The sequence below is a fragment of the Panicum hallii genome, chromosome 9 (genome assembly GCF_002211085.1).
Source record: "Panicum hallii strain FIL2 chromosome 9, PHallii_v3.1, whole genome shotgun sequence".
In the NCBI taxonomy this organism is placed as follows: Eukaryota; Viridiplantae; Streptophyta; class Magnoliopsida; order Poales; family Poaceae; genus Panicum; species Panicum hallii.
Window position 1 is genome coordinate 17,747,541 of NC_038050.1, and position 21,626 is coordinate 17,769,166.

General features: G+C 49.4%; 3 protein-coding genes and 1 pseudogene across 4 annotated transcripts; 2 read left to right on the forward strand and 2 right to left on the reverse strand.

The window, feature by feature from the left end:
• Positions 1 to 127: 127 nt before the first annotated feature.
• LOC112872914 lies at positions 128 to 1,542 on the reverse strand (annotated as a pseudogene).
• Positions 1,543 to 3,087: 1,545 nt separating this feature from the next.
• LOC112874078 (structural maintenance of chromosomes protein 3) lies at positions 3,088 to 7,557 on the forward strand. Of its 2 annotated transcripts, none has more exons than XM_025937246.1 (14): positions 3,088 to 3,235; positions 3,318 to 3,362; positions 3,460 to 3,558; positions 3,924 to 4,034; positions 4,907 to 5,081; positions 5,510 to 5,566; positions 5,677 to 5,813; positions 5,909 to 5,968; positions 6,044 to 6,121; positions 6,256 to 6,326; positions 6,422 to 6,486; positions 6,907 to 6,965; positions 7,059 to 7,145; positions 7,263 to 7,557. In XM_025937246.1, the coding sequence occupies exons 1-14, from the start codon at positions 3,158 to 3,160 to the stop codon at positions 7,332 to 7,334; spliced, it is 1,194 nt and encodes a 397-aa protein (XP_025793031.1). In that variant the 5' UTR covers positions 3,088 to 3,157; the 3' UTR covers positions 7,335 to 7,557. The 2 variants fall into 2 exon arrangements, with proteins under 2 accessions (XP_025793031.1, XP_025793032.1); XM_025937247.1 differs by having other exon boundaries at positions 7,064 to 7,145.
• Positions 7,558 to 7,819: 262 nt separating this feature from the next.
• On the forward strand, positions 7,820 to 9,798 carry LOC112874079 (40S ribosomal protein S28). Its single transcript, XM_025937249.1, has 2 exons — positions 7,820 to 7,973; positions 9,332 to 9,798. Exon 2 carries the CDS (start codon positions 9,333 to 9,335, stop codon positions 9,528 to 9,530), a length of 198 nt encoding a protein of 65 aa, XP_025793034.1. The 5' UTR covers positions 7,820 to 7,973; position 9,332; the 3' UTR covers positions 9,531 to 9,798.
• A 1,116-nt stretch (positions 9,799 to 10,914) lies between these two features.
• LOC112874075 (IQ domain-containing protein IQM5-like) lies at positions 10,915 to 14,707 on the reverse strand. Its single transcript, XM_025937244.1, has 10 exons — positions 14,319 to 14,707; positions 13,419 to 13,984; positions 13,194 to 13,308; positions 13,013 to 13,078; positions 12,835 to 12,923; positions 12,651 to 12,741; positions 12,392 to 12,538; positions 12,169 to 12,261; positions 11,984 to 12,085; positions 10,915 to 11,891 (listed from the first exon to the last, which is right to left on the reverse strand). Exons 2-10 carry the CDS (start codon positions 13,874 to 13,876, stop codon positions 11,106 to 11,108), a joined length of 1,947 nt encoding a protein of 648 aa, XP_025793029.1. The 5' UTR covers positions 13,877 to 13,984; positions 14,319 to 14,707; the 3' UTR covers positions 10,915 to 11,105.
• Positions 14,708 to 21,626: the final 6,919 nt, after the last annotated feature.

A 21,626-nucleotide genomic window follows, 5' to 3' on the forward strand; every position in this document is an offset into this window, starting at 1 on the left:
TATATCATGATGGTGCACAGCAGATTGTATAATCTTTGGCAGACTTAACAACCTGGCTCATGTGGCATGGCTGAAAACGAGTCATATCGATAGTTGGTGAGTTGATCGCAGCATTCCTATGTTGTTGCTAGCTTATTGTATCTCTCCGTGGCGGCGACACGGCCGCCCAGAACTCCTCGTCCAGCTCCAGCGCCGCCATGTGCTCCGGCGCCAGCACCACCTCCGCGTCGATGCCGCCACCGCCCTCCCGCCCCGGGAACAGCGACACCTTCCCGTCGTACTTGTTGCCCTTGCCGCTCCGCGCCGCCAGCGCCTTCCCCCACCCGAAGTCGCACCCGTACATGTCGAACCGGGGCGAGCTGCTGACGAACATGCCGTTCGGGTCGAACAGCCTGAACGCCGACAGGCCCGGCTCCGCCGCCCACGCCGCCGCGCGCGCCCGGATTCCCGCGTCCCCGTGCGCCGCGACCGCGCGCCCCACGGCCGCCGCTGCCCACCCGTGCCCGCGCGCCAGCAGCTCCGACGCGCGCACCGCCTCCGTGGATACGGCGTTGATGGCGTTCCCGAAGTACTCCGCCGGAAGCGGCGGCCGGAGCCGCGCGCGGTTGTTGGTGGACGCGCGGAACACCACCTCCTGGTCCGGCGCACCTCCACAGCAGCGAGCTCAGCGCCTGGAACCTCGTCACCGCGGCCGCCCCGGCCGCGTCCCCGGCTGCCAGGAGCTCCTGCCGCGCCCGCTCCTTGAGCGCCGCCAGAGACTCCGCCGAGAAGTGCAGCATCCGCTCGCGTTGCGGCGGCGGCGGCTGAGTAGGCCTCGCGATCAGCCCAGACAGGTCGGCGTAAGGGAGCACGACCGGCGCCGCCGCGCCACCGTCGGGCGACCAGCGCTCGAACAGGGGCGCCGCGCGCGGCGGTAGCGCGCGCGGTCTCCGCCCACGCGCTGATGAAGTCCCAGAAGGCCGTGCCGTCGGAGAGCGCGTGGTTGTACACGAATCCGACGAAGACGCCGTCGGCGAGCTCGGTGACCTGGACGACGAAGAGCGGGCACTCGTGGCCGTCGTAGTTGACGCCGTCGTCGAGCGGGAAGAAGGACTGGACGACGCGCGGGACGTCGGCATCGGGAGGTAGGACGTCCGCGATCGCGACGCCCTCCGCGACAGCCTCGAGGATCTCGACGCCCTGTCCGGCGCAGTCGACGGAGACGGAGAAGCCGACGACGCGGCCCGCGTCGTCGCGGTGCTGGTCGGTGGCGAGGCGGCCGGCCACGGGGTGGTAGGCTGCGAGCGCGTCGGCCAGGGCGGCCTGGAGGTGGTCGACGAGGCGTGCGGTGGAGAAGGGCGGCGGCGCGAAGAGCAGGCCCTTCTGGATGTAGTCGGCGGAGAGCAAGGAGAGGTCCCAGGTGGTAAGCGGGATGCGCTCGCGCGGCCGAGGCGGCGGCTTCACGGCGCGCCTCGACACCACCCGCACCGGCGACGGCGAGTGCATTATCGATTTCGGAGGTACCCTCGCTTGGACTGGGGAGTGGATTGCAAGTGGAGTCGATCCGGCTGCTGATTCTTCTTCTTCTTTGGTGATGCAGCAGATGTGGTGGAGCAATATATATAACACATGCGAAGATGAAGGCTCAAGCTTGGGTCGTCAGCATGGCGGCTGTGCCAACTTTTATTATGATTAGATGATGAGTGTTGCAATACAAAGAGGTTGTCTGTTAATCCGTATTTTTGGTTCCTGGAGGTCGCCATGGAATGCGCAGGGAAATTGCCGTAGCCAATGGCAAGTGTCCATCGTTATGAGCTAGCCAAACCTTAGTACTTCTTTTAGGAACGCAAGTGGTCATCAATTCAGAGTTTTTTTTTGCTTACTACGTTGGAATAGTCACGTATTGGTTGCACGTGTGTAATGTTGGGGATGTTAAGTGGAAGAATTCTCACGCTGTCTCATCATATTGGGGATGTTGGGGATGTTGGAGAGTACGAAGATATAAAAAATATTTTTTACTCAAATAACTCTCTAAGTGATGATTTAGAGAGAAGATTTTAGAAAGGCTCGGAGATGTTTGGAATAGCTAAAGAACACCAATATGATGATTTAGAAAAGTCTCGGGATAGTTTCGACGAGTTCGTTAGTCAGGGAATCCTAAGCTTCATGTAACGATAGACTATGGATGGAACCAAGATAACAAACAAAATAAAGGATGCGTTACTTCCGGCAAACTTTGTTCATTTTTGTTAAAGTTGCACTATGGATTCTTATCTCGCAATTGCAACATTTCAATATAGAATTTGTGATTTTTTTGATAGTGAATTTGTGATTTTTGTGATATGAAACTATTTGTCTATGAGAGAATGAAAACATTTCAAGGAAGTTAAACAAAGGAGGCTACGATGATGGACCTAGCGAAATTTGTCGAAATTTCGGATGGCTCACCGACGGGATGTCCCTATCCATCAAACGGAAGATGAATAAGATCGTCATGTTCAGCTCATCAAGGCCCATCCCCGCCCTCTCATCCTCCGTCTTGGCCGGCGGCTCTCGCCGCCCACTACTCACAGTCTTCGACCTTGCCAACCCTGACCTTCATCTCACCCCCGTTGCTGACCACCACCCACCGGGGGTCCAATCCCGCCCCGTCGGTGGCGCTTTCGCGCCTTTTCGCCTCCGCCACCGGCCGAACCGCCGCCGCCGCCGGACCACCGACCTTTCCTCTAGAGTCGCCAATCATTGGAAGTCCAGCAATCTGAGACCTAACCCCGTCACCTTAACCACCCCGGCCGCTGGCCTCACCGGCGGTCGCTTCCCCCACCTCCCATCTCTCACCGGCGACTGCTCCACCCCCTCCCTCCTCCCCTAGCTCCTCCGTCGGCGCACGCGTGAGCAGCGGCCGGCGCGAGCGAGAGAGAGGAGAAAGATGGAGATCATGCGTGGGCCACTCGAATCTCGAACATTAGAAGATGATTAGTAAATAAATATTCCGGAAGATAGATGGGTTTTTCGTCGCCACCGTTGCTTGATCAGCCCGCTCGGGCCTGCTTTTAACGGTCCAGCCCATCGTTTGAGTGGGCCCAAACTACGTGGGCTTCAGCGCCGCCAGAGCCGAGCGGAGCAAACCGTTGGATCATCGGGACCCGAGCTCCCTCACCGGCCCCGGCGCGGCGCCATGGAGGCAGAGGCGGCGGTGCTGACGCAGCTGCAGCTGCAGCTCCTCGCCCTCGTCTCCGAGCTCCGCCTCCTCCGCGTGAGCCGATCGCACACCCCGCCTGCTCTTCTCGATCCTTCTAGACCCGTGACCTAACCATCGGCCCGTGTCCCATTCGCAGGAGCGGGAGCGCGGCGCCCGCGAGGAGCTCCGTGACGCCGGCCAGGTGCCCCCCTCCCGGCCACGCGTCTCTCAGTGTTTAGGGTCCTAGCGTGGCTTTGGGTGGTTTTGTCCGCTAATGGAATCTGGTGCTTTGGCTGCAGAGGTGGGAGGAGGCGCAGGAGGAGCACCGCAGGGAGGCTCGGGAGCTGCGCTCGGAGGTGGCCGCTCGGGACGACGCGCTGCGGAAGCTCGAGGCCAAGGTTCGTGCTCCCTGACATTTCTCCCCCAGATGCTGCGTTGCTTGTCTGGGCCGCGCCTTCTGATTTGATACGATGTTATTGTTGTCAGTTTTAGATTGCGTTGTTGTGGGACAACTGTTCCTCGCTAGGCTCGAGTTACGCCACATTGTTAATTATGCTCTGGGGCTCATTTTGTTGCTATCTCTGCTGGCCTGCTGGGTGCTTTCAAGTCCTAGAAACTCATGATTTTGAATAATAGTGATCTTGTGTGTACCACTGCTTATAGATCAGTGTCATCTTACTATATGGATAAAACTAGTTGCCAATGCTGCTTTGTATCTATTGACCTCATAATTGATAGTTCCAATTGTTGTACTTCTGTACAGATAAAGTTCCTTGAAAATGAGAATGAGCTGCTGGAGAAGAACGAAAACAACTTGAAAGAAAGCATGGAGGTGCTGCTTCAATCAAGGGAGGCTTTTATAAAGCATTATGAGGCAGGTATCCACCCTTTGTGTTTTTCTTCTTTTGGGTTACCACTGCTGTTTGGTTGAATTCATTTGCATGCTTTCTTTCTTGATATTGATACTGAACTTGCTGAGTATATTTAGGTCTTTGCACCAATTGCACATTTATGAAAGTTGCTTTCTGTTAATCCACTGAGCAATTTTTTACAATCATCACCCGCATAGATTTTTTTTTCTCGAACGCACAGGAGAGCTGCGCATCAATATATTAAGAAGAAGAGAGGGGTAAAGAACCCCAAAAATGTTACAGATAACGAGGGCCTGTAACCCGCCCTACAAACACACACTAGAACTTACTCTCTCTTAGTGACACGACCGGGACTCTAGACCAGGCAAACCTAAGTGGCTGCAGTTGCTTGGGCAAGGAGGAATGAAACTCCTCGAGCCCCAGCAAAGGACCACTGCAACAACTCATCGTTTATGACTGCAACAATGTTGGCTAAACTAGGATTGACCCCATAAAAAACACAGCGATTCCGATGGTTCCACAGGGCCCAAGCTCCTAAGATGACAATGGAATTTAAGCCTTTCTTTCCTTGACCTGAAACTCTCTTACTTATGTTATCCCGCATAGATAGCTTCTGAAACTAAGACTATAATACAGTAGATTTACAGCTCCCTTTCAGTCATGTATGTATGGTTAGCAGCTTCAATATATGCTTTTTTTTTGTACATTGCTAAATATTTGTACATTGTTTAGATAAAATGCAACACCACATTTACTTTCATGCAATTCACATTACTTGATTTCCTTTTTATTTAGAGATTTTAGCTTAGGTTCTGAATCATACTATGTACGGAAAAAAACTGACATTTGGCTCATACACCGTGTTCATAGGCAGGACTCTACTTGTTCTATGCAATGGACCATCCAGATGAAGGATAAGCAGATTGCCGTAATTTCAGAGAAGTTGAATTCTCATCTTGTTTTGTTCAGTTCGATAGAAAAGGAAGTTTCAGCGGTAAAACAAGTACTAGGTGATGTGCATTGTCTAGTTGGTGAGAAGGAAAATGTAGGTATGGCTATGATCACACTTGACACTTACATTCTCCCATTCCCATCATCTGGCCATTCAATTTCATTTTTATTATTATGTGTCCTTGCTTCTCCAACGGACATGTCCAACGGAGGCCTCCTGAGGCGCCGGTGTGTAGTGGGGTTCTAAAGCGGGTCGATAATGTAAAGAGGGGTGGAGGTAGACCTAAACTGACTTGGGATGAGTCAGTTAAGAGAGACCTTAAGGAGTGGAATATCTCTAAAGAGGTAGCTTTGGGTAAGAGCGCTTGGAGACTAGCTATCAACGTGCCTGAACCGTGACCTTTGTTTCTTTTGGGTTTCATCTCTAGCCTACCCCAACTTGCTTGGGACAAAAGGCTATGCTGTTATTGTTGTTGTGTCCTTGCTTCTCCGATTGTACATCACTGTCACTTCACTGTTATTTCAGTTGCTGACTTGAAGGATAAGGTCCAAAGAATTTCTGTGCTTGAGAAAGATGTTGTAGGTATGGTCGCTTCTTGTAGTCTTGCTTGATCAGATTATCATTTCCATATGATGACAGTGTATTCTTTTTATCTTCTATTTTGCAGTAACTCTCGTGTTTCATTTATGCAGAGAAACTTACTTTCTTGGAAAGTAAAATAAGTGCTTATCAGCATGAACTCCGAAGTAGAGCAAGGATCATATATGAGTTGAAAGATCGCCTTCAGGCTGAGAAGCTTAACAACAGCTTTCAGCCCCAATTGGAAGAAATATCCGTTAACTAAGTTAAATAAATTGCATATATATTATCTTCAGTTTCTATCAAAATCACGACATTGGTTGTTTGGTACCTTAATGGTATTACCTTAAGAAAGCATTGTTGGTGAAGGATGATATTATTGAGAGATTAACTTCAGAGAAGCAGGTAATTCTATTACGAATATTGCAAATTTCCAATTGTCTCGAAGATCCAAATTGATTGTGCATGTTATTTATGCAGGCAATGCATGTGGAGCTTCACAACATGGAGATTGCTTTACAGAGATTTCAAGATTTATTCAGTAGTATTGGCCATGAGGTAAGATGCAGATATCAAACTTGAATGCCATTTTTGCTGCTCATGTATTGATCTTGCAATAGATTTGTATTTCTTCATGGTACATCGCGCCCATAGCTAATGTTGGTCATTCGTGATCTCCTAATTGTATATAGAGAATGAAGAGCTTTTCAGCAAATTGTGGAAGTCAGGATGTACAGGATGTGAATAATAGGCAGCCTGAAAGGTGAGCAGATTAAACATTCAGTGCTCATGGTATTAAATTTTTTTTTTTTGTTGTTGTCTTGACATTAAGTATATTCTACTTGGTGAAACCATTAGCATTCCAGGTACACAATGTGGTCTAGCCAATGAGCATAACTTGGTAACTGCAATTGACGAAGCAGGCAAGTCCTCCTTTTTAAAGTGTTTGTTCCTTCTTATGGTTGTTTTTGGGGGCATACCATGAGATATTGAAGAGCTCACTAAATCTAGATGACATGTGGATGTCATTGTCATAAGATTATATTTCCTTCCTGCAATCATGCCTTGGCTTCGAATCTTCTGAATTTCCTTTCTCCACATGTTGTAAGATCCACCTTTTTGGTCTATCAAAGACATTGTTCAGATTCATATCCAGTTTGCACATGGCATGTTATCCTTGGACAGAACTATAGGATTAGCAATTCCTTGGACAGGTTCTGCATTGTAGCCTATAAATATACTTTCCTTCCACTTATTGTTTCTGATTTCCGTGATTGTTCTTTTGTCTTTTGTGTAAGCTATATTTTTTCTCTATATTTTCTAAGCCACCACACAAAATGTAGACTGTCAGTTGGAACTCAGTCCAGGCAGCATGCAAGTACAAAGCCCAAAATGCCTCAAGGTAAGTAGCCTTACGACTCAATTGTCTGTCTAGCATTTGAAGAAACCCCATTTTCCGCCATATGAACAAACTGAATTATCTTCATGCTTGTAGTCCGGTTCGCTGCCATCTCCAGAGCCAGTAGCAGCAAATACAGAAGAAGCTGACTGCCTTCCTGAGCCCAAAGAAGACGTTGTCATGGTATGGGCCATCTTATGCTCCTTACTGCGCAATTTGCTGCAAACCGCAAGCATCCTAATTACTACCTGGTAACTCAGCAGCTTATCATGCTGGTTGGCTGAATTTGCTGTTTTGCAGGGTGATGATTTATCTCCCATCCAGCCAACAGATTCTGTGAATCCTGAGCCTGACTCGGAGAATCAACCCTGACCCTGCAATTGGGATCCCTCATCCCTTCTCTTCTTCACCGTGATTTCGGATACACAAAGCTATTGATTCGGGAGGCCGATACTTGCTGCACATTTATGTTGTACTCATACTTGATCCCATGTTTGTAGAGACCGTTTAGCGGTTTAGGTAGCACTAAAGAGATAGCCCACGTACTTTGAGACATTTTCCGCTCGTCTGAAGTTCTGTCAACTCGCTGTGTCAACGGTATTACTGTACGTTGCAGTTCGTTCAACATTGATCCTTATACTTTGCATGAAAATTGCTTTATTTCGTGAAGGCAAAACTATCTGTATTCTTATCCAGTGATCGTGTACACAGAGTGTAACATGTGGGCAAAAAAAATCTAGAACATCCCCCTTTTATTTCTCATGGAATTTCTTAGTATTATTTATTGAGAGAGAGATGCACATAAACAGAGAGAAGTTCATTCCTAAATGCACCAGGCCCATGTCTTTGTGTGGGCCCACAAGGCTCGGCCCAATTCGCTTCTGCCCCAGGCCCCTCTATATATCAGCACCCGACGAGCCTAGGGTTTTGCTTCTGCCTCCTCTCTCCAGACGACTTGCTCGCGCCGCCGCCGCCGTCGCAGCAGTCACCGTGACCAGCAACCGGAGAAAGGTTCGTGCCCTCTGATCTACCTCGTTTCGTCTCCCGATGCTAGCTTGGTCGTAGTTGGTGTGTTTGTGCGTGGCGGATCCAGGATTTGGGCGTTGGGTGTTCCCAAACTAAAATTTCATCCAAGGCGGGGAAGAGGAGCCGGGGATTCTCTCACATGGCTCCTGGCCGTTTCGTTAGGGCCATGCCCTTGCGTTGTGCCCGTTGCTCGCCTGCGGCGTGCTACCACCGGCGGTGCCGCGCGCCTTCTGGCATGCCGTGCCCGCGAGCATACGGCTGGTTGCTGCTTCCTGCTAGGCGCCAAGTCGCGTTGTCGCGGATTCGGCACCTGCGCGCAGAACTCGCTGGCCGCCTTGTGGCGTGTGGCTAGGGTTTTGGGAAGAAAAAAAGGGATTGGGGGGAGGTATTGAGGGAGGGGCGACGGCGACGGGGATGGAGCAAGTGCTGGGGTCAATCCACGTCTGTCAAGTTGGGTACTCGGTACTCGGGGTTCCGTGTAAATCGGCTGGGCGGGGTGGCTAGCTGGGGAGGTGAGCCTATGGGGAATTGGGGCTGCAAGGGACTGCATTTGACCCAACTAGATCATACATACACATATACCTGTTGCATACTCAATTTTTTGGGCAAAATAGTTGGGTATTACCCAGACATCTATATTGGATCCGCTGCTGGCAGCATTATTGTAATTAAGACCATGGACGTAGTGGGCAGGTGGGGAGATATGTTCACTTTCACGTGGTATCAGTGATGTGCTAGAGAGCTGTTATTACTTTATTTCTTGTGGTTCTGCTGTTTTTCTTTGATATGTTGTAGAGCTGCGCACGTGATGAATTGCTACTGACTTGACCTGGTTAGATCTTCTCTACTACTTCAGCTGTTTGGAGCTGTGAATTTGTGGGTATCAGTTGCCGCGTGTCTGCGACTAGCGGACTAGTTCAGTCCCTGCTATTTGTCATTGCAGACAGATGCTTATAACATTTTCGAATTTTATGTTCGAAATTAAATTTACTCATTTTAGGCATTTATTTAAATCTAGCTGGGTGATGAAATGTTATACTATGCAGTCTTTGTAGTTTGATTACCCTCATAGCTAGTATTTGATTTTACCAACCAGAATGTGTGGAGGATCTAGCTAGGCTCTGCACATGGAAGTTTGAACACATTACACTCTTATGTTATTCATTTTTTGCTATAATTTCGATTTGTGGACCTATAAAATTGGGACTTTGTCCAATTACTTCAAACTAGTTGTCAGTTGTTATCATGGGCTTTGTCCCTGAACGAGTAAAATTTAATTACTAAAACTAAATATATCTTACCATGTCTTCCATGGCTAATTGAAATCAATTCTGTTGGTGCAGCATGGATACCCAGGTTAAGCTTGCTGTTGTGGTGAAGGTGATGGGCCGCACCGGCTCCAGGGGTCAGGTGACCCAGGTCAGGGTGAAGTTCCTGGATGACCAGAACCGTCTCATCATGAGGAACGTCAAGGGCCCTGTCCGCGAGGGTGACATCCTCACCCTCCTCGAATCTGAGAGGGAGGCCAGGAGGCTGCGCTGAAGCAGCTGGTGGTTGTGCCAGTTGTTCGCCGTTCCTGTCTTAAACGAGTTAAATGATGGATTGATTCCCCCTTGCCTAGTGTACTGCTTTCGTATCAAGTTATTGAACAATGCTACTTTGTCTTTTGAGTAGGCTATGGAGAACGAGTTAAGAGCAATGGAAATGTAATTTGAGCACTCGTTTGTTGCAAGTTTTGGTCTGTTACTGCCTGAATGAATTTAAGTGCACTTCATGTTGTGTGACATGGTTATGTTGCAATCTTGGGTAACAATATTGAATGGCTTGTATGAGTTCTTCATAATCTGAATTTATTGGGTGAATGCTACGCTGTCCACTACACATCGAAATCGTTTGTTTGGATCTCTTGGAACTGTCTGATTTGCATGATTGTTCATTGTAGTCGCTCAGGTGTGCACTCACAGGAGATTGTGACGTGGTGGTTTTTTATTTGTCGAATTCAAGTAATTTCATGAGTGATAACTTTTTCCTTCCTGTACTGGATCATCTGCTTATTCTGCTAAGTTGCTTTACACCATCTGCTTTTGGTGCGGGATTTGTGTGCAAGCTCTTGCACTCAAAAACTTTCCAAGAACATTGTCTTTGAGTCAACCTATATCTAGTGTCATGACACCACCTCTGTTTGATGGTAACGTCTGCTTAGTTGCTAATTTTTTCATCAGGTAAATGGTGACATCTGCTCAGTTGTTAAATTTGTGCACAGTGTGAGACGCCCTATGATGATCTCACGGAGCTACAGTGCCATACTCTGGGGTTCCTCTTGTGTTGAGGATTGCCACCTCCGGAAGGGACTCGATGAAGGTCGTGGTGAGCTCCAGGGGACGTAGGAGTCGTTTAGGAAACCCTATTTGCTCACTTGTTTGGATCGAACCTTCGAGGGTGATCGAGGATCGGAGGTCTGACCGCGGCCAAAAGCTAGCAGGGACCTTCGTCTCTCAAGGATGAAGCACGCGAAGGTTCCGAAGAACCTTCGCTAGATGAGGATGGATCGGAGAGATCCGCAAGGCGATGAAGGATCAACGCGGCCCGCGAAGGTTCAGCACGAGAAGGAAGGCCGAAGGTTCCGGGAGACCTTCGCTCCTATGAAAAAAGCGCGACACACAGACAAAAGCCAATTTATACACTCTTTATACAGAAAATGCCCCCAAGACCGGAATATACTAGGGATATTCTAGTTAGATAGGGATATTGAGGGAATCATGTAACTGAGGTGTGGGGGTATAAATACCCCCTCTTTTTTTTACCGTAACAACGGATGTTTTTTTGGATTTTATAAGCGCATATAAGGTATTCCGTAGAGCAAAGTGAACCATTTTTCTCATCTCTGTTTGGGAGCAAGTCCTCCGGACCCAACACTCTGTATGTATGTACTAGAAAAGTCTCAAGAGCATGTTCATTGGACCATCTATTAGTGAGGCAATGGCATCACCAATGTGCTTGCCAAATGTTAATCCTGATCCTTCTAAGCAATTGTGATCATACTATCTCACTTTTCCCTCTCAATATGCACAGTTGGCATCCTCCTCCCGGGGAACAAAACAAGGAAACAAAGGCCTCTCAGAACGCAGTCCAGGTAGCACTCCTCTGCCTGGGCTTGAGCGACATGCTGACGCCGTCGCCATCGGCGGTGAGGCTGCCGCACTTGCCAGCAGGGATGCTGTTGGGCGTCAGCGCGCCCGGCCTTGGCGACGGGAACCTCGCCGGCCTGCCGCCGCGGGGCGACAGGCTGACCTCCTCCAGCGCCCGGAACTGGAGCTCTGACGGGTAGTCCCGGACGCAGCCGATGCGCGGCCCGGCGCCGGTGCTCCACTGGAAGGACAGCAGCTTCCCGAGCTGGTACGACCGCATGGCGCGCTTGGAGTTGATGCGGCTCAGGATGAGCTCCTCCGGCACCTCCGCCAGGTCGTCCAGGCCGTGGTCCTCGTACAGGTCCTCCGCGAACAGGTTCCGCTTGCAGAAGTCGAGGCACTCGCCGAACGTGGCCGAGTCCGGGTCGATCTCCTTGCCGCCCGGCGACGGCAGCGGCCTGGTGCTGGGGTGCGGGGCCGGTGGCAGCGGGACTCTGTTGTCGGAGCTGATCAGCAGCCTCGGCGGCCGCTTACCGTGCAGCCTGTTGTCCGAGGAGGCCTTCCTCATCGCCGCCGGCGCGCTCGTCTCGGTAGATGACTGGGCGGGTTCGTCGTTGCGGGTCTCGGCTTCCTGCTCGCCATGGCCTTGCGCAGCTTGCGCATCTTGTTCCTGGCTGCCTTCTTTTTGCTGGCACAGCTCGGTCAAGTCCAGCTGCGAGTGGTTGCCCCTCAGGCTGCTGAAGTCGCCGTCTTCCTCACCTTCTGATGGGCTCAACTATAGGAAAACCCCCCCAAAAAAAAATACCAGTATCAGGTTAAGCAGAATTTCATTTGAGGTGATCAGCTTGATACATAGGATCTGCTGACCTTCACATCGCTCAGATCCACACTCCTGTCCTTCAGGAAGTTCATGAACTCCTGGAAGTTCTGCTCTGTCGGCCGATAATGCCCGCTGTGAGGCCACACAGCCTGCAATGGGGAAAATTTCAGAGTTAGCCAAGAACAAATTTAGTGTTGCTATTTTGAATCCTACTAATTGCCCTGGTTAGTACCTTCAGAACTCCATTCTCTGCAACCAGTCTCCCTGCAGCAGATGTGGCTCCCCCTGCAAGGAAGCTTGAGTGCTGGAATACGCCCTTCCGCTTCTGCAAAGACGTAAAAATTTGGCCATGCATCACTTTCTGAAATTATGTTAATGTTCAAGAAAATTCTATTGTGTTCGTTAAAAAAGAAAAGAAAATTCTATTGGAACTTCTTGGAGAATTGTTAATTCACCTGGCCGATGTAAAGTTTCTTGCATGTACTCAGCACAAAGATCCACTTCGTCCCCGTGGCGCTTCCAGCTGTATCGACGATCTGACGGCTCAGCTTGTACATCAGCCTCTTATCCTCGACTATCACTTCATAAGATTCCCTTTCTTTCTGCACAATGCGTGACAACAGATCTTGTTAATAGGATGTAACATCTCCAAGCGAGCAGATTCTGCCTGGATGGTTTCTCTCTTTGAATCAGAAGAGGAGCAGTGGAACTTACAGGGCCAAGGTACTTGATACATTGCTTGTGCAACTTCGATCTTGGGCAATGGTCCTCTAAGCTGACATCTTTCCCTTCACCTACATCCAACCTGTCATAAGAATTACAGAACCATGAGTACTCAATAACTGTGTTGTTCATTCGGTTCGGACACATAACTACTGCACTTTTGCTGTGTCTGTACCAGTAGAAGAATGGTTGCTTGCTCTGGCAGTGGAGCCAACATTGGTAGTAGAAGTGCAGGTTGTGGCCATACCGATGTCGAGGGTCAATCTGACAATAAGAAATTAGTTGAAATCCAGTTTTGGTTGCAGAATAGCATCATCTGAATAGCATTGGGACATTTTATTCTTTGTGCATACCGCCTCAAGCCAATGCTGCAAGGCAAGTTTCTGGGCCTTTTCATCCTTGGAGAGACCTTTGCCAACCTAAAGGTGATAGAAACACTACACCTGTGTCAGAAATGTAGTGTAGTCCAAGAAAACTGCTGATACAAAAAACAAATGGTATGATGATATCTGAACGAAAGAATACAAGTGGTACCTTGGCAGCCCTCATTCTTGCCCGGGACCATTTTGAAACAGCGGTCTCAGGCTTCTCTATGTCGAAGAATGACACTGAATTTCGCTTGAGCAGCGCAAAGTCAAGCAATTTCCACCTGCATTTGCCGATCATAAAATTCAGAAACCACCACCTCAATGACAAGAACAAGCTCCCCCAACTATGACAATCAAAACGACAACATAGAACATGGCAGTCAGTCCTTACCATCGTTGTTCCACAAGAACGGCACAATCCGCAAGCTGGCGCCTTGTCCTGAAGCTCTTGTACACCTTCTGCAGTCTGAGGGCCGCGGCCTGGTGCCTCGGGCTGTTATTTTCGTCGACAGGATGATCCGGTGGACGGTCTCGGGCTGGCCCGAATCTTGATGAACCAGCAGTGCCAGCACCATTACTGGTGTTGCAACAGTCTCTGTCAGGTTTGGGACTCCTGACGGACAAGAGAGTCTGCATCTGAACGTGGTCGGCCTCTCTCCTCTTGAAGCTCAGGGAGCCTTCTATCATCAGGTTCCCATGGCCGTAGCTGGGGGACAATGCCGAAGGCGAATCAGCTGCATCCTCCATGTCGTTGTCGTCGAAGCTGAGGGACCGGATGAACAGCCTGCCCATGTTGTCGTCCACTGCTGGCAGGTAGTCATCCGGTGGGTATGAGATTGACAGCCCCATTTTCCCTGACGGCAAGATGTGGTGCTACACAAGCCTTTGGCTGACTTTCTTTTTCTGCGATTAGATTTGGTTGTTGGATCTCACAATCTGTGTTCCGTATCAATCAACCTGTGCCAAGAAAAAGCTAATTATTGGAAACCAAGTGCAAGTGCTAGGATTGGATAAGAACTATTTCAGAAGAGCACATTTGAAGCTTTTTTTGGTGCATGCTGCTCTTTTCAAGCGATTTTCTCATTTTTTTCAGGAACAGATTGCAGGTCAGGATGTATGGTCGAGAGATGCAAGGAGTCAAGAACAATCGAGGGAAGGAAAGAGAGCATGCAACTGGACAATAAGCGCTTCCATCTCATTCAAGTTTGTTTCTTGCTTCTAAATCTTAAGGACCATGATCTACAGAACAAATATTCAGACATTAAACAAGAAATAAGAACCATGAACACACCTCTTTAATCGCCTCCAGATCCTTGCGCCAAGTTCCAACCAAAAACAAGAACAAGAGGCTCCTTAATCCTGAGAGACAGGCCTGCGAAGCAGAAAACTATTTTGGTGAAGTTCAGGGCCAATGGAGAGGAGAGGAGATTTAGGAGGAACAGAATCTAAATGGGGTGGTGGCCATACAGGGAAGGTAGGTGGCAGGAGGTCAAGGCCCTGCACCTATAAATAACAAAGCAAAACTTGGGCTGTCCTATCCTAGTGCCTTGATTAAAAGAAAGGATCACTGGCAGATTTGGTGAATTAAAACACACTACACAACAGGCTAACATGTTCTGTGTAATACTACAAATGAGAGTTTTTGTCCACATTAGCCAGGAGACATGCAAGCATGGAAGAGGGAGCTTTCACACTAGTCCTCCTGCTTGAAGAAAGCATTCTGAAAGGTTTTAAAAAGAAAGGGAAACAAGAGTGTGTTGGCATGGCAACAGATGGCCGGTCTATTCTGACTTTTTTTGCCTTGTTTGTTTCTATTATGTTCAAGGGAATCCGATTATTCACATAGATAGCGCGAAAACGAAGGAAGTGGAGGTCTCTATTGTAATCAATTATTTTTGGAGTAGGTATTTAGACGTATTTACTTGATCTGGTGGTTACGTTTTGTGTCAATCTGAAAAAAGAATTTCGGTCAGCTTTACTTTATTCTGATATATGGGATTGCCTCTATTTTTTGGGGGGGCTTTTGCGAGCTTAGAACATGTCAGGAGCATTATTCTGCCGACACATAACGTCATGTTAAAGACATTAAGGCTAGCCGTTGCAATTTAAATGGAGATCTCGTGATCCATATTCTTATCCAAGTCGAAGTCAGAAAAGAGGCGTCACTTTCAGTTGGTAGTTGCTGAATCTTACTTGAAGAGCCACTAACTCTTTGTCAAATGTTAACACAGGAAGAAAAAAAAAAGAGAATTCCAGCCGTCCATGACCAACTCCATGATAGACGATCTTGAGCTGCAAGATCGTGATGCCCCCTTTGTTAATGTAATCCCCTTTGGAGAGGGATGTGATCCAGCAGAGGTCACTTTAGCCCATTCCTCTAGCTTTTGCCCATTATTGCAATCGGACAGTGGCTTGTCAGACGCAAAAAAAAAGGATGGAAAGTAAAGGGTTGCAGGTTGTTTAGCTAGCAATCTCGGTAAAAGAATGCTAGATTACATCAGACTTTAGCATCGTGGCCATCGTATTTTTCCTCTCTTTTTTTTTCTTTTTTTCGAAAGTTGAAAAGGAGCTGAGGTCCCTGCAGTCAGTGCTGTGTATGAAACTAGAACGCATCTGTCAAATTAGGTGAAACGGTTACGAGCATAGCGTTGGATTGTTGCGGATTTTACCGAGAAATTATCAAACAGTTAATCTCCACGCATGTATAATCTCCACGTGGATAACCGATTCTGCGTAGAAGAAAGGCAGAGGCGGGTGGTTAGGAGATTTTACTAGGGGAGCTGCGGATGAGGGCATCCTTTGGCAAAAGGGTAAATAGCAAAAAATTTGCTTTTTTTTTTTCATTTGGACCCAAACACCCTATAGAAAAAAAAACAGCAAAAACAGATAGCAAAAGGAAACAGCAACCCGCCCGATCCCGCATCCCGACCCCACCGCCCGACCCCGCGCCTCGGCCTCCGCCCCCGCCGCCCGACCCCTCGCCTCGGCCTCCCCATGCCGCGGGAAAGGAGATAGGAGAGGGAGAAAAGAGGTTTAAATGAGCTTTTGCTAAAACTTTTACCATTTGGATCCAAACACCCCTAATGGTAAAACTTTTGCCACTTTTAGCAAATGGCAAAATTTTTACCCTTTTACTCTTTTGCACTTTGGATGCGAACACTACCTGAGTCTTTCTGATTCCTGATCACCGCGCCAGCGACTTAACTGTAGAGGTATCAAAGTCAGAGGAACCACATCCTTTGCGCATGATGGCCGGCGGGCGTCGCGTCGGCAGGCAGGCACTCGGCACCGTACAGGCCGTACCGACTCCCCGTCCTGGCAAGTACTGCAGGACTAGCAGTAGGTCAGAGCACGAGGAGAGATGCGGATCCAGCAGCATGACCATGGACTAGATACGAAACTGAGATGCAGGCCTCGGCGGCTGGGCCGGTGCAACCTTATTTGCACCTGCACCGTCCTCCTCCGTGCCGGTGCCGGCGCCTACTCTACTCCGGGGGTCATTGGTCGACACGCACAGGCCGCTCACCGCTGGCACCGCGTCTGCGCTGAAGGTGAACCTCCTGCCCGGCCAACTGGTCCGACGGTGACGGCTGGAACCCATCCACACGATCAGAGTCCAGAGATCAGATCGTTTACGAGACTAGCTAGGTCTATATGTTTATGTTGCCAGGGACCGATTTTTTTTTATGCAATAAAAGGAGAACAAAGACATAATTTGTTTACCATTGCAAAATTATCCTTGATGGCTACATTTGTGCATTAACAATTTTACTCAATATAGGAATATGTATAGCTCATTTGAAAATATAGTTGGCACCCTGTACATTACGTTTCTAATTAGTGTACAAATATAATTTCTATAGAACTAAAAGTTTGTTGGGATGAACCAATGTTAAGTGCTAAATTTTAGCATCTATTAGCATTTGTACTCTTACTAAAATTTTTATATTTTAGATAAATTTTAGCCCATCCCATTAGCACTGATGAGGTGACTGAATGCATATTCTATTCCTGCGCAGTCGGAGATAGTTACAGAGCAGCGATGGCAACGGGTACAACCTTGTTGGATTTTTACCCATCCCAAACCTATGCCCGTGAACATCAAACCCGCCCGTTAAGAAACCCGCGACCCGTCACGGGCACAATTTCCTGCCCAAACCCGTGCCCACTCGGGTTCCGGGCGACCCGCGGGTTGCCCGTAACCGACAGCACCCCTGGGATGGCGAGCGGGCGGACGCAGGCGAGGTTGAGGCCGAGCGGACGGCGGCGAGGGGCCGTGGCGAGCGCGAGCAAGGCGAACACGCGCGGCCGCGCAGGCAAGCAAGCGCGGAGCACTGGGCGCGCGCGCTCGGGCCGCTGGGCGAGCACGAGGGCGCGTGCGGGGGAGAGGCCGGCGGGGCGACCAGGCGAGCGCTGAGGCCGCTAGGCGAGCACGAGGGCGCGTGCGGGAGAGGCTGAGGCTGGCGACGGCGTGAGCTGGGAAGGAGGCGTGAAGCGGCAGCGCGAGCTAGTTTGCGAGGCGCGAGAGAAGAGGGAGGCGCTGGGCGAGCGGGGCGGTGAGTCAGATGCGCCGCCACGGGATCGGGTTGGGGGAGGCGGGGTGGAGACTGGGAAGTGAACCAGGCTTAAGCTTGGCAATCTGAGTTGCAGTAAATGGATGATGCAAGGAAATGAAATGTCCATATTTACTGAACTTGTCAATCACCACCAATATAGCATTAAAATGATCTGAGGTGGGTAAACCCTCAATGAAATCAAGACTCACAATCTGCCATGCCTGAGTTGGGATTGGCAATGGCTGAAGAAGGCCTGGAATCTTGATGTGCTCAGTCTTAGCTTGCTGACACACTTGACACTGCTGAACATAAGTCTGCACTGATTGTTTCATATTGGGCCATGCAAATAGTGTCTTAATTCTGCTATACGTGGCATAGATGCCTGAATGTCCTCCTATTCCATTATCATGGACAGCTTCCAAAATATGTTGTTGGGCTAAAGAGTTCTTAGCAATCCACACTCTGCCCTTGTACCTAATCACACCATCTTGCAGTGTATATCCTTTCTGGTTACTGCCAGTGAGACTGAGTCCAGTAAGTAACTGCTTGTCATCAGGATGTTCAGAATATCCATCTTGCAGTTTCTGAATCTAGGCTGGCACACACTCTGAAATTGCAAATACCTCTCCTTCTGATTCATATCTTGACAGTGCATCAGCTTCTGCGTTGTTAGTGCCCTTTTTGTACTGAATTGTATAATTCAAATCCATGAGCCTGACCAAGGCTTTGTGCTGCAATCTAGAAGTGACTCTTTGTTCAGTCAAGTGGAGTAGGCTCTTGTGATCTGTCCTTATATGAAATTTACCATGTTGTAAGTATGGACGCCACCTTTCTATAGCCATGAGTATTGCAAGGCACTCCTTCTCATACACTGATAATGTTTGATTCCTGGGACACAGATGCTTGCTAAGAGATGCAAGTGGGTGATGGTCCTGCATCAGCACTGCTCCAATTCCAAAATCATAGGTATCTGTCTCCAAAAACAAATTGTTTGGAAAAATTTGGCACCGCTAATACCGGGGCTTGCACCATCTTCTGTTTCAGAATCTGAAATGCCTGTTCAGCCTCAGTAGACCAATGGAAGGTTTGATTCTTCTTTGGAAGTTCGGTCAAGGGACGGTTGATGATGCCATAATGCTGAATAAATCGCCAGTAATACCCTGTAAGACCAAGAAAACCACGCAACTGCCTTATATTAGTGGGAGTTTTCCACTCCATTACTGCCTGAACTTTATTAGGATCTGTAGCCACACCCTCTCCAGATATAACATGGCCCAAGTACTCCACTGATGGCTGAGCGAAGAAACATTTGTTGCGCTTGATGTAGAACTTATTGGTATGGAGGATGTCAAACACTTTCCTCAAAAGGACCACGTGCTCTTCCAGAGTGTTGCTATACACAAGGATGTCGTCCATGAAAATCAGCACTCCATGTCTAAGCAACTCAGCAAACAGCACATTCATTAGACTTTGAAATGTGGCTGGTGCATTTGGGAGCCCAAACGGCATCACCAAAAACTCATAAAGTCCTTGATGTGTGCGAAATGCTGTCTTGTACTCTTCTCCGACTGCCATTCGAATTTGATGATAACCGGCTTGAAAATGCAGTTTAGTGAACACCTTCCCACCACTGAGCTCATCCAGTAACTCTTCGACGACCGGCATTGGGTGTTTGTGCTTCAATGTCATGGCGTTGAGCTGGCGATAATCTACACAAAAATACCACGACCCGTTCTTCTTCCGAACTAACAAACCGGTGAGGCAAAAGAGCTTGAGCTGTGTCAGACTACTCCATTCTGAAGATCTCTTTGAGTTGAGCCTCAATCTCAGTCTTCTGAATGGATGAGTAGTGATAAGGCCGAACTCACACCGGCTGAGAACCTGGCATCAAATTGATCTAATGATCCACTTCTCATTGGTGGTAGTTCCGTGGGGGTAGCAAAGAGATGATCATTGAGAAAATTCCCTATTTGACACAGCTAAAATCGCTGGTTCCTTTCTTAGCCCTCTAAAAATTTTCATGCCGTATATGGCTATAATTTCAACTTTCATTCCCAATTTGACACTCCGTCCATTTTTCCATCCACTGTTAAATGGCATGCAAAAAGACTATTTTGCCCCCTTTAAAGGTGTGGGCCCCTCCGCGGCTACTTCTCTTACCTCTCCCCCCCGTCCCTCTACCTCTCCTCCCCATCCCTCTCGGGCCCCAGCGTCCCTCTGCCACTCCATCACCTCCCCGCCGGCGAGGCCAGGGACACGCAGCTTCTCGCCATCGACGCAGGTCCTCTCCCCATTCCAGAACCCGCCGCCCAAGCAGGTGCGGTTCTGCCGCGAGCCCTTGCTACTCTCTGCCCCCTCCTCTGATTTTGATGCGCTGCATGCTAAAGCCACGGCTGCTCGGTGAGAGAGAATGCTGCCGGCCTGCCGCTGCGAAAGGCATTGAACAGCGGCTGCAGTGATGCAGTGGCGTTTTACTGCGCCTGTGCGGTCACAACCTCCGTATCCCGGACCCCATTGCTTGCGGTGGAGAGGGAAGAGAGATAGAGAGACGACGAGCGAGCGAGGAGGGAGGGAACAGGCTGCGGCGCAGCTGATCAGGTGGGAATGGATGGGATGCGCATGGGTGTTTTATTTTTCTCTTTGACTGTTCTTGCTAGCAACTCGGAGCTGGAGGTGAGGTGAGGTGAGGTTCCTCCTCATCCGGCTTTATCTCCCCGTCGCTGTTCGTCCCGCGCAACGCTTGTCTGTTTGCACCGCCTTGTTCTTGCGGGGTGGAGTTCTCGGTGCTTCTTTGGATCGCACTGGGGGCTCTGATTTGCCGTCTCGCAGGGGATTTTTGCTTTCGCCTCGCCTTTCGGTGCCCGTCGTTTTCGGAGGGACTGGACTGGTTGCGCTGATCCTGCTTGGCTCGCGTGCTCTCCAGGGGCCTAGGCGAGAATGCTACTCAGGAGGGTAGCGGTGGACAACGGCGCCGGGGCGGGCGCAGGCGTGGGCGTAGGGAGGCCGTGTCTCTTCGCCGTGCCCTGGATGCTGGTCGGGCTTGGTGCGCCCAAGTGCGGCGGCCCGGACTGCGACTTGCCGACGGCAGCGTGCAGCCCGACGACGCCGCTCCACCTCAGGCCTTTGCCGCAGCTCCCACCAGCAGCTGCTGCCCGAGCCGCGTGCCGCCGCCGCCGCAACAGCTGTCGAAGCCCTGCGTCGCCACTGCTACAGAAGCTGCAAAGGGATGCCGGGGCCGAGAGATGTGGAGGAGTGGTAAGAGAAAGGTAGCTGCTGTGTATCCCACTGTCCTTCAAAAGGGTAAAATGGTCTTTTAGCATGCTATTTAACGGGTTTACGGAGTATCAAAATTGAGGAAAGTTGAAATCGTGGTCATATCGGGAACCAAATTTTTTAGAGAGCCAAGAAAGAAATCAGTAACTCTAGTAGTGTGAAATAGGGAATTTTCCCATGATCATATTTCTGGACCAAGGTTTGAACCATATTTGGTGCGTCATGCTGAGCTGCAGTCTCAACGGAGTTGATATACTGTAGCTCATCCGTCAACGCCTCACACGGCACTGCACTAACTAAATGCAGTAGGCCACCTCCCCCATTTCTGACTAGACCCTGCAGTTTTTTCTAGATTTCTCCAGTCCCTCATCCAGATGATCACGCACACCCTGCAAAGTAATGCGTTTGCCATGATGACTGATCCTTACCTTCTTAGTCTTGTAATCCACCCAAACAGGTCTGACGGCCTCCAACTAATCCTCACCCACGATCATGTCATAGCAACGCAGGGCTAATACTCGGGCATTAGAGGTGAAGGTTTGTCCTTGTGTCCACCACTGCAGATTGGAGACTTGTTCGGTGCACTGCAGCTGTCCTCCATCTGCGGCTTTGAAACTGGCAGTGGCGCATGGTTGGACTGGAAGTTTCAGAGTAGTAACCAAACGATCACTGATGAATGTACCTATGCTGCCCGAGTCCACAAAAATCAGCACCTGTTGCTTCCCAATGTGTGCCAAAAGTTTCAGTGTCTGTCTTCTGCTTCCTTGTTC

Coding starts and splice junctions, on each gene's coding strand:
- LOC112874078 (XM_025937246.1), top strand. CDS start 3,158: ATGGAGGCAGAGGCGGCGGTGCTGACGCAGCTGCAGCTGCAGCTCCTC. Junction 3,559..3,923: donor TGCGGAAGCTCGAGGCCAAG/GTTCGTGCTCCC, acceptor ACTTCTGTACAG/ATAAAGTTCCTTGAAAATGA. Junction 6,487..6,906: donor AACTGCAATTGACGAAGCAG/GCAAGTCCTCCT, acceptor CACAAAATGTAG/ACTGTCAGTTGGAACTCAGT.
- LOC112874079 (XM_025937249.1), top strand. CDS start 9,333: ATGGATACCCAGGTTAAGCTTGCTGTTGTGGTGAAGGTGATGGGCCGC.
- LOC112874075 (XM_025937244.1), bottom strand. CDS start 13,876: ATGGGGCTGTCAATCTCATACCCACCGGATGACTACCTGCCAGCAGTG. Junction 12,924..13,012: donor TGCAGCATTGGCTTGAGGCG/GTATGCACAAAG, acceptor TCTTATTGTCAG/ATTGACCCTCGACATCGGTA. Junction 12,086..12,168: donor CAGAGAATGGAGTTCTGAAG/GTACTAACCAGG, acceptor TCCCCATTGCAG/GCTGTGTGGCCTCACAGCGG.